The 12,500-nt window shown below is 36.0% G+C and overlaps 1 protein-coding gene across 1 annotated transcript in view; it reads right to left on the bottom strand.

The window, feature by feature from the left end:
• csmd3a (CUB and Sushi multiple domains 3a) overlaps window positions 1-12,500 on the bottom strand; it is a 382,979-nt gene that overhangs the window by 276,474 nt on the left and 94,005 nt on the right. Inside the window, exons 6-9 of the mRNA XM_079626776.1 lie at window positions 7,979-8,091; window positions 7,246-7,323; window positions 2,087-2,174; window positions 1-70 (exon numbers count right to left, since the gene is read on the bottom strand). The exon at window positions 1-70 is cut by the window's left edge and continues 55 nt beyond it. Of these exons, the coding sequence (XP_079482902.1) occupies window positions 1-70; window positions 2,087-2,174; window positions 7,246-7,323; window positions 7,979-8,091 (349 nt within the window). The remainder of the gene's footprint in view (window positions 71-2,086; window positions 2,175-7,245; window positions 7,324-7,978; window positions 8,092-12,500) is intronic.

Genomic DNA, 12,500 nt, shown 5'->3' with positions numbered 1-12,500 from the left:
ACACGTGATGATCTTAGATCCCTGAAGAACATGATCCTCGTCACAGAGGAACTGGACCTTTGCACCGATGCTGAACACACACACACACACACACACACACACACACACACACACACACACACACACACGAGTCAGAGAATCAATGCAGGAATTGAAGAGCACAGATTGATCAGGCCTCGTGTCAGAGCAAATGTCAGGAAGGAATAATCAGGGATTTCGCTGCTACTTAAATAACTCTACGCACACACACATCCCTCATGCTGGGAAATATCCCCATCATTTCTTTTTATGCAGCTAATTTTGATCCGACTTCATGATTTAATAGCTTTAATTAATTCCTTTTTGATTTTTTATGAGTGGTCGTTTCAACTGAATGTGACAGAGGTAAAGAAGTGCTTTACAATTAGGCTACTAATCATACAGTTAAATAAAAAAATATCAATACTCGTATATTAAAAATTGTATATTAAATGTGTACATTTTTGCTAAATTAATAATTAAAAGAACATTTTACAGAAAATATGCAAAACAAATTAATATTAAATTAATATAAATTGTTATTAAATTATTAATTAACAAAAAATATTAATATTATATTAGATGTTACATATACATATTTTCTTAATTTAGCTAAATTACTAAATTGACATTTAAATTAATACTTTGACTATTAATTAATTTTTTTTAAAGTGTAAATGTTTTTGCTAAATTAACATTAAATTAATATTTAAATTGATATTTTTCTAAATTAATATTAAGCAAAAATATGAATATTTAAGCAAATAAAACAACCTGATCTCACGGCAATTCATACAAATTTTACCAGATGGCTAATCCGTACAAATTCATAAGATTTTTGCTAAATACTCCTACCCCTGACCCCGCCCCTAGACCCGCCCCGAAACCCAACCCATGACCCCGCCCCTAAACCCAATTATGACCCCGCCCCTAGACCAGCCCATGACCCCGCCACTAGACCCACCCCTGACCGCGCCCCTAAACCTACCCTGACCCCGCCCCTAAACCCACCCATGACCCCGCCCCTAAACCCACCCATGACCCCGCCCCTAGACCTACCCTGACCCCGCCCCTAAACCCACCCATGACCCCGCCCCTAAACCCACCCATGACCCCGCCCCTAGACCCACCCCTGACCCCGCCCCTAGACCTGCCCCTAAACCCACCCATGACCCTGCCCCTAAACCCACCCATGAACCCGCCCCTAGAGCCACCCCTGACCCCGCCCCTAAACCTACCCCTAACCCCGCCCCAAGACCCACCCCTGACCCCGCCCCTAAACCTACCCCTAACCCCGCCCCAAGACCCACCCCTGACCCCGCCCCTAAACCTACCCCTGACCCCGCCCCTAGAACCATCCCTGACCCCGCCCCTAAACCTACCCATCATGTGGGTTTAGAAAAATCGTATGAATTGGTAATGAGATAGCGTTGAATAAAATACATATTATAAATATAATATCAAATCTATTTTCATTTTTCTAAATTAAGAAATTGATATTTAATAAATAAATATTCAGCAAAAACTAATGATATTTAAAAAAAGAAAAGAAAGAAAATATAACATTACATTGAAAATTATAGTTGCATTATTAAACTGATATATATAATATAATAATATTTTAATATAATATTAAAAATAAATATGAAAATTTAAGCAAATAAAATAAAATATATTACAATATGCAATCTAAAATAAAATAAAATGCATCACAGATTCGCGATCACTTACTGTAGATCAGAAAGATTATTTGCTGCTTCAAATTATTACATGAGAACATATTTCTGTCAGATCATATAACCTCAGTGATAATTGTTGCTTGAATAATTTGATGCTTAAGTGTTGCTGTTTACTTTTCAGTTTCGGCTTGTAAATGAGCACATCAAATCTCCGGTTACAGGCTATCAAGCATTTGAAATAACTAGGCGTAGGTAAGCTATCAAAACAGTTAAATATCATGTTAAATTATGCATGACCTAATGAATATTCATGAGCTAAACTTTCACAATTGCACACTTTTTAAAAGAAAAGTGCCCCCGTGTGTCCCGTTCACAGCGCGGAGGTGTACCTGTAATCTGTGCCGATGCGCTTGCCGTTCTCCGGTTCCCCGGGGTCTGGGCAGAAGTTGGAAACCTGTTTGACCATTCCTTCATTCACTGTGGGAGAAATGGTGCATATGGAGATATCAGCCTCCATAACCTGTGATCATGCTCTCCATAACCCCAGATATTGAGTTTTCAGACTCGTCGGTGCCTTCGCTCGTGGTCCGGCACAAACGACAGGTTCAGATACACAAACCAGCTACACTTTAGTCATGTTAGTAATGATGTATACTAAATGTAACTATCAGATCCAAAGCACGCACATCCCCAGCAAAGCAATATGTTGCTCAAATTGGGTGCTCAACAAGGAAATTAATAAAAAATTATAATAATATTTAAAGTCGGCACAACATGGCTACAAAAATGTGAGAAATGTAATGTTAGACTCACACAGGTGCTAACGTTTCGTCAGACAATTAAAAGTTAAACACAGATGCCTTTATACTCACAGGTGACCCCCCCATAAAAAACAAACAAACAACAAAAACAACTTATACATATATAAATAAAAGTAATAATAATAATACAAATAATAATTAACTTTAGTACATTGCTAATTTATTGTGAGAGAAAGCAACACATCATGTCATTTGTGATCCTGGACCACAAAACCAGTCACATGGGTCAATTTTATGAAATTGAGATGTATATATAATCTGAAGCTGGATAAATAATCTCTCCACTGATGTGTGGTGTGTTAGGATAGGACAATATTTGGTCGAGACACAACTATTGAAAATCTGGAATCTGAGGAGCAAAAAAATGTAAACATTGAGAAAATCTGCTTTAAAGTTGTGCATTTATGTTCACGATTGTGCTGCATTCACTCACAAAAATACATGTTTTATATATTTACGGTAGGACATTTACTGAATATCTTCATGGAACATGATCTTAATATCCTCATGATTTTTGGCATAAAAGAAAAATGGATAATTGTGACCCATACAGTGTATAGTTGCTATTGCCACAGATATACCCGTGCGGCTCCAGACTGGGTTTGGGTCACAGGGTCACAGGGTCACAGGGTCACATGTGTTCTTTATCGGTTACAGAAATGTCTGTGATGACTCTGTTAAACATTAATGTGTGCGATACACTCCTGGATGTCCCAGTTATGGCTATTGACCAAAATCACACGTCTAAATACAGACATATCCCTACGGCACAACTAGTATGATTTATGAATATGATTTATACACTACATGTGACCAAACTCAATATCTCCTCCATCTATGGGCGTATGATAATTACCGTTATGCAGGACCTATCATGCTTTTCTCCATGTTCATCTTTCTTTAGTGTGTAATGTTGATGTTTGAGCATTAAAACGCTCCAGTTCTTCTCTATATCAGTGTCAGTGTTTCTGAACTCCTGAAACGCCTCCACTGTAGTCTTGAGTTTCTTCCGGGAACGAACACGTCACAATATTCCTCATTTAATCAATAATTGCATCCCTTAAAACTTATCTTCGATTATCAAAATTACATATTTAAACGTTTTTTTTCTCTTGAAATAAAATGATTCGTGCCTTAAAACATCTTGAATGTAACTCGACACCCTTGCCTCATTTAGTATGCGTGGTTCTATGAATATGCAAATGAGCCCCGCCTCCACTCACTCACTCACTCACTCAGAGATCCACTGGTTGACGATCACACGTTGATCTGATTGGTTACAAGGTAGTGTGTGACGTCAGAAACACCAGCGATTTCAAACCGTGTTTTTGAGACTGTCTTTGGTTCACTGCAGTTTTAAGCAGAAAATACTCAGCAATGCTGTCCACTTATGAACTTACACACGGTTTAAGCGTATTAAACACACCACATAGACACAGAAACAACATTAAAAGATGGATTTTCAACTTTAAATAATTAATGCGCAGAATAAAGGGGCGGGGCCTGGTTGAGTTAGTCAGTAGTGTGTTAAACTGGCGGTTATGGTAATTAGGGGCGGGGCATTTCCCAAACACACTCGAAGTGCTCGACCAATCACAACACACTGATCCAGCCGACCAATCAGAGCACAGTGTGCTTTTCAGGAGGAGGGGCTTCATAGAGACAGGAAGTAAACCGAGCGTTACTGACAGACTGGGAAGAGAGGAGCCGCAACACTGGAGAATATGAGGAAAATAATGCATGCAAAAAACAAAATGAAGCCATAAAAGGTCCCCATTAAGGGAAGCATTTAGAAAGGGGTGTTTGACAGCAGACTGAGGTCCTGAATAACACTCGCTAATTCCCTCATAACTCATACTTCCAAATGCGTGATGCAGACGCTGTGAAATAGAGGCTCATAAAAATTTGATCCGCTTGTAATTAAGTGTTTGGAGTGCTACATTGTCGAGGGCGAAATGAATCATTGGGTTCAGCGTTTCATCACGTGGAGCCATAAAAAAGGACTCTGAGTGTAAAGCTCATTTCCATAGATAGCGATCGGGCATCTGCCGGATCCAGGTTAGCATTGGCCGTCTCAGTCGAGTAATTAAGACTCGGTTGGAGTGAAATCCAACCACCTGCGTGTCCCCTAAAGCCCTTCTCCTCACGGATCCGACGTTCTCTTCTGAAGAGCTTCGGTGGGTGAGGGACCTGTAAGTCAAGCTAAGCTCAATTAATCAAAATGCAGATTTCTGTGTCGTCGGATGCTCTAATTTCCTTTGATCCATTTGCTAAATGGCGAGCGGGAGGATTACAAATATGTGGCATTGTTCGTGCTTTATGAATCACAGGCTTTGAAGGAGTGGATGCAAAATCACCAGCGGAATAACATCAACGGAATATTAAACAATTAACAGGGATGCACATCTGAAAGAAATTAACCAGCGAAGAGCTTTTATGACATTAGAGCAACAATATTAACAGCCATAATTACGCATGACATGCAGGAGCACTGAGAGTAGATGTTAAAGCGGCTCGGTTTCTACATGAACGAGCCTAAATACACACACACACACACACACACACACACACACACACACACACACACACACACACACACGCACGTCAGAATTGTGAGATATAAAGTCAGAATTGTGAGATATAAAGTCAAAATTGTGTGATATAAAGTCGAAAATGCGAGTTATAAAGTAAAAATTGTGTGATATAGTCAGAATTGTGAGTTATAAAGTCAGAATTGTGAGTTATAAAGTCAGAATTGTGAGTTATAAAGTCAGAATTGTGAGATATAAAGTCAGAATTGTGAGATATAAAGTCAGAATTGTGAGATATAAAGTCAGAATTGTGAGATATAAAGTCAGAATTGTGAGATATAAAGTCAGAATTGTGAGATATAAAGTCAGAGTTGCGAGATATAAAGTCAGAATTGTGAGATATAAAGTCAGAATTGTGAGATATAAAGTCAGAATTGTGAGATATAAAGTCAGAGTTGTGAGATATAAAGTCAAAATTGTGTGATATAAAGTCAACATTGTGTGATATAAAGTCGAAAATGCGAGTTATAAAGTAAAAATTGTGTGATATAGTCAGAATTGTGAGTTATAAAGTCAGAATTGTGAGTTATAAAGTCAGAATTGTGAGATATAAAGTCAGAATTGTGAGTTATAAAGTCAGAATTGTGAGATATAAAGTCAGAATTGTGTGATATAGTCAGAATTGTGAGTTATAAAGTCAGAATTGTGAGTTATAAAGTCAGAATTGTGAGACATAAAGTCAGAATTGTGAGATATAAAGTCAGAATTGTGAGATATAAAGTCAGAATTGTGAGATATAAAGTCAGAGTTGCGAGATATAAAGTCAGAATTGTGAGTTATAAAGTCAGAATTGTGAGATATAAAGTCAGAATTGTGAGATATAAAGTCAGAGTTGTGAGATATAAAGTCAAAATTGTGAGATATAAAGTCAGAATTGTGAGATATAAAGTCAGAGTTGTGAGATATAAAGTCAGAATTGTGAGTTATAAAGTCAGAATTGTGAGATATAAAGTCAGAATTGTGAGATATAAAGTCAGAGTTGTGAGATATAAAGTCAAAATTGTGAGATATAAAGTCAGAGTTGTGAGATATAAAGTCAACATTGTGTGATATAAAGTCGAAAATGCGAGTTATAAAGTCAGAATTGTGAGATATAAAGTCAGAATTGTGAGATATAAAGTCAGAATTGTGAGATATAAAGTCAACATTGTGTGATATAAAGTCGAAAATGCGAGTTATAAAGTAAAAAAATGTGTGATATAGTCAGAATTGTGAGTTATAAAGTCAGAATTGTGAGATATAAAGTCAGAATTGTGAGATATAAAGTCAGAATTGTGAGATATAAAGTCAGAATTGTGAGATATAAAGTCGCAATTATCTTTTAAAATGTTTTGTTTTGGTGGCAGAAACAAGCTTCCATACAGTAGTATTCTCAATTTTTATATATATTTTATTTTTTTTGCCACATTAAGTAGTATTATACTGTATAAAACAAGATTTTGGTCAATAAGCCATTCCTATAACAGTATACACTACTGTTCAAAACACCGTAAAAAATACATTTCATTATTTGTAATCACAACTTTTTATCTTTTGTCAAATCAACTTAGATAATTAATGTAGTTCAGATAACATAATATTTTGAGTCTCTATTGATTAAACCAATCTCCATTGCATTAACTCAATTGTTTAATTTCAATGAACTCACATTTTAAATCTTACTTTCATAAGTTAATAATTTTTTACAGTTCAAAAGTTTGGGGTCAAAAATATGTTATAATGTTTTATTCTGCTCACCAAGGCTGCATTTATTTGATCAAAAATACAGTAAAAATTGTGAAATATTATTCCAATGTAAAATATCTGTTTTCTATGTGAATATACAGTAAAGTGTAATTTATTCCTGTGATCAAATGCATCATTGCTCCAGTCTTCAGTGTCACATGATCCTCCAGAAATCACTATAATATGATGATTTACTGCTCAATTATTATCACCGAATATTATTGGAACTCAATTATTAATAAACGTTCTGTCTTTTGAACGATAGTGTATATCAAATTATCATCTGATATGTCACATTCTGTAACATGATACTGATTTTTGTACAAATATATTCAGAAATTCAAATGTTTTCTCTTAGTTTTTAAGCGACGGGTGACTTTTATTCCACAGAGAGAAAGAAGACACACTTACTTATTGAAAACTTGCTGGTGTTGTCTTTTCCAGGCAGTAATTTGACTCCCCTTGATTTAAAATCTCCGGATCGTTTCACTGCTCAGGAAAACAGGACAACAACGAGCTCAATTATTATCCCATGAAGGTGAGATTTAAAAATAGAAATACATGAGAAATATCAACATAATTAGTTAGAAAACAAGTTAACACAATGTCAAAACAACACGGTTCATTTGTGTGTTAAAAAAATATTATTTCATTTTTCTTTACACAATTAGGACTGGAATTCATGTCTTAGATTTGCTTCCAATCAAATTAATTGAAAATAACTTGCTTTGATTCAACTTCCGACAAATCGTCTTCTGATCCTCGTTATAAAATATCAAGTAATTCTTTGTAATTATAATGTGATTAAGATTAACAGGGTGATTAAAGATTTTTCTGATGTCGCAGTCAATATGTAATTACTCCTGAATCACAGCGGGTCATACTTCGGCCAAAAATAATAATAATTACATTTAGTAAGAAAGCTAAGCTTATTTTTAGTATATGTTATTATATGTATACATAATATTATTTTATTGTATTCTTTATATGCATACACTCAGTTTCATGCACTATTGTTTCCTCATTTGGAGCTGAAATATGAATGACAAGGACATGTTTTTATGATATTTGCCCTAAGCAATTACCAGAAACGGGAAATCAATGTGAATCACACCATTTAAAAAGAAATCAATTGAAAACGCACCTTGATATTGAGCACTGAATCCTTTATGCCGATGGCTGTTGTCTGTCACGAAATGAAGCCGTAGCCAGTTCTTGTTGCTGACGATGGGAACGGGAATATTAATTCCTGATAACCTGTGAAAGATGCAGACGGATCAAATCATTTGCCGTCTACCTTTTTAAAGAGGTCGTATATAAAGCCCTTTTCACAAGATGTAAAATAAGTCTCTGATGTCCCCAGAGTGTGTGTGTGAAGTTTTAGCTCAAAATACCCCACAGATATTTTTATATATAATGTTAAAACTGTCACTTTTTGAGGGTGAGCAAAAACACACCGTTTCTGTGTCTGTCCCTTTAAATGCAAATGAGCTGCTGCTCCCGGCACAGGGGGCGGAGCTTCAAGAGAGTGTGTGTGTGTGAGAGAGTGAGTGTACGTACGTGCGTGCGTGCGTGCATGCGTGTGTGTGTGTGTGTGTGTGTGTGTGTGTGTGAAGTTTTAGCTCAAAATACCCCACAGATATTTTTATATATCATGTTAAAATTGTCACTTTTTGAGGGTGAGCAAAAACACACTGTTTTGTGTCTGTCCCTTTAAATGCAAATGAGCTGCTGCTCCCGGCACAGGGGGCGGAGCTACAAGAGCTTGTGTCCCGTACAACTATATAGCTCGCTGCTTAACTACCATAGTATGATGCATCGTTGGAGAAATCAACTAGCTAGTCACGACTGTTTCCCGAAACCGTATGTCGCAAAGTATCGTTCAACCACGCTGGTTTATGACGTCTCGCACGTAGTGCACTAATAACTTATTTTAATGAATCTGTTTGAGATCGAATTAACGCTAGATTTTGTCATATGTTACAGACATGGCATCTGAAGAACATTTCTAATTGTTCTCAGTTATTTTGCTTTATCACCAGACTCAATATTTGTCTCGTTCTTACACAGTAGAGCTCGTTCGCACATGCGCAGTCTTCAAAAACGGTGCTTTAAATCTCTTGACAAACTAAAAGACGTAAATTACATTTGTATGAATTCTAAATAAATAACACGGGTTACACTGAATGTCAGCTTGCTTATTTAAAGATCAGGATTTATTCAGTCTACATCTCATGTAAACTAGAAACTCTTCTTCTAACCACAGCTCGAGAGCCGTCGCTGTTTGCGCAAGTTTGCGATGCTGTTTGCGAACGTTCGTTGGAACGATGGTTTCGGGAAACACGGACTCGTTGAACTGCTGATAACGACGGACTATAGTTGGCTCACGATGCTTTCGGGAAACACCCCAGCATCGTCAACTCCATCTTTGCAGCGACACCGACAGAAAACACTTGTTTATTAATAAACAATAAAATGTCTCCTTGCTATATTTGACATATTCATAATCATTACTTTTGCCGGTTCTTTGTGACATTTTTCATGATCGCGTCAATAGTTAACCTTGTTCTTTGGTGTTCACTTTATACAGGTTTTTCAAATGTTTTTTAAATAAAAATCTTTATTTTTCTATTTTAAAATCTCTTTTTTTTTTTTTTTCTTCTTCTAGTTTTTCAATAAGTATGAGTTCATAGTAGAACTTCATGTAGGCCTACACACATTTACAGTAGGAACAGATATTGGGTTCTGCGCAAACTCAAGCAACATAAACGTAACGTAAAAGTAACAACGTAAAAAGTTACTTTCCAAAGGGGGTAACTAAGTAAAGTAACGGATTACTTTTTGAATCACTTTTTTAGCGCAGCGCGTCACCACACACATGACCAGCGTCGGCCAATAGTGAGTCTACGTGGTGACGTGCAACACAGACGCGCTGCGCTAAAACACTACGTGAACTACCTAGAGACACAGAGAAGGAAATGAATAGTGGAATAAAGTCGTTATTTTTGTTGTTTTTCCGCACATAAAGTATTGACGTCGCATGATAAACTTAATGCAGAGCCACTGTAGTCACTTGGACTATTGTAACGATGTTTTAATCACTATTCTGGGCCGGCGAGTTCGGGTCCCTCTGAAAGCCTATGGAGGAGTGAGACTGCCTTCAGATTTCATCAAAAATATCTTCATTTGTGATCCGAAGATGAACGAAAGACTTGCATGGTTGGAACAACATGAGGGTGAGTAATTACTGACTGAATTTTCATTTTTGGGTGAACTAACCCTTTAAGAAGTAACAAGTAACGAGCAAAAACTACTTTTTAAAAGTAACTTCCCCAACACTGTCCAGCGATTTATAATCTTGAACAGTGGAAGATAAAATCTCAACAAGTTTCACTAAACTTGGGTTACAATAACATGCGTTAAATCAGCAATAAAACGAGAGAAAATGCATCATATACTCAGAATCGAGTGAAAAATGATCTGATGAATTTCTCAAACTGCAATATAAACATTTCTCCTCTAGATCATGTGATCCGAGCTGCTGTTCACAGCGCTTTACTCTCACAGACAATAACTATACTTCTGCTGAGTACATTCAAGAGAAACATTGAAGATTAAGTTCTTACTGCAAAACATAACTGACAACTAAACTTCTAAGATATGAACGAGTAAAGCTCGTGGATGGATTGAAGGATTCATGATGTGATTATAAGGTGACCCTGGTTGCAAAATAAATGGAGGAAGTATTTGAAGCTTCACATGCCATAAAATATGACCTTTATAATGACTGATATTTACTGAGATGCAAATGAGTGACAGTTTCCTCGATCCGCAAACACGTGCAGGACTCAGTCATCGCTTCAGTCGATCGCTGTGACAGTAAAACAGTAAAAGCACTTCAAGGCTGAAGCATTTCATCTCGTTCCCCGTGAACTCTAACCCACTCGGCCCCGGCCTGTCAATCAAACACAGCGCCGCAATTATTACAGTGAGATCTTTTGAAGGAACTCATATTTCATACTTGAGTCTCAAACACTTGTCAGGTCTGTAATGTTGAAAAGGGCAAACGAGAGATTTTTTTGTGGGTTTGTAAAACGTCAGGCATCAGCGCATGTTGAAGGCCGGATCCGAAACACACTCGCTCCTGAGAGACGGCAGAACCGGGTCTGATCTCCAGGAGAAATATTCGGAGAGCAAAATTTGGCACCAGTAACATTTACCATTGAGCCCACGTCACCTGAACACTACAACTCACTGCAAAAATAACATTACATAAATAACATTAAAAAAAATAAAATTAATAATAATAATAATAATAATAATTTAAAAAAATTATGATAAAAAAAAATAATTCAAATAATAAAATTTAATTAAATAAAGTAAAATTAAATTAAATTAAATTAAAACCCTCCTACAAGTCTTTGAAATCTTGATCTTAAATAACATAAAAAAAATAATAATAATAAATAAAATAAATAATAAAATTAAAATAAAATAAAATAAAATAAAATAAAATAAAAATAAAAATAAAATAAAAATCGTCCTACAAGTCTTTAAAATCCTGTATTTTTATATCCTGGTTGAAAAAGTTAAACATGTTCACTGTCATGTGGCGTCCTTTCATAAGTTATCTCCAAAAACAATTATAACTGTAACTGGATGAATTGCAGGTTTTGCCTTTATGATCTACTGATGTTATTCTTTTTCTTTATTTCTCTTTATTTTTTCTTATACACGATGTAAAAGCACAATGTATGTCTGTATGCATGTTGTGTTGTCGTGTTGTTGGTTGTGTTGTTATGTCGAATATGTAGGTTGATTGTTGTTGCATAAAAAAAAGAAAAAAGAAAAACATGAAACTGAAATTATTTTTTACATAAAAACCCCATAAAATAAAATAAAATAGAATAAAAACCATCATACAAGCCTAAAAGGTTAAAAAAAATCATCATAAAAGGTTAAAAAAATGAAACACTATGATTTTGTTAAACACTAAAAAAAACTAAATGAAACGAATTAAATAAATAAATAAATACCCTCCTCCAAGTGTGATATCCTGTATAGGATATCCTATATATATTACTATATCCTAATAATAAAACAACTAAAAAGAAAGAAAGAAATAAAACATACTATAATACGGATAAAGTAACAAAATTGAAAAAAAAAGAAAAGAAAAAAAAAATCATATCCATCATATATTGTTTTTGTTTTTTATATTTTGGATCGGGAACTGAATTTTAAAGTGAAAAATGTAGTTCAGTCGCTAGCGCAACTTGATGTGTCACTCATGAACACAAACGGTCCAGGACAAGTGTGTAATATTCAGTGTTGTTTGAATCCATACTTCTAAGTGTGACTGATAATAACAGAGCGCTTGACTTTACACCGCCAGCGCTGGATAATTCCCCCTGTGCCGCGCGCCTCAGAGCGGCTCCCCGGAGATAAGCGTCCGGCTGCGGTGGTCGACATGACCGGTGTGTGTTCAACAGTTCAGCCTAAAGGTGAGGATATAATACAAGCGCCCAATAACCGTGCAACACCGGCGGAGGCCAGATAACATTATTGTTATGGAGAACATAATGTGCATTTCTGTATTAATAGAGTGAGTGTGTTTGACGAGGTCGAGTCTGACTACAGCATTAACTGCATCTGTCCTATTGTCT

This window comes from Phoxinus phoxinus (assembly GCF_949152265.1).
Source record: "Phoxinus phoxinus genome assembly, chromosome: 10".
NCBI classification, from domain to species: domain Eukaryota; kingdom Metazoa; phylum Chordata; class Actinopteri; order Cypriniformes; family Leuciscidae; genus Phoxinus; species Phoxinus phoxinus.
Note: the sequence above shows the minus strand (reverse complement) of the source record. Positions and strands in the feature narration are given on the sequence as shown.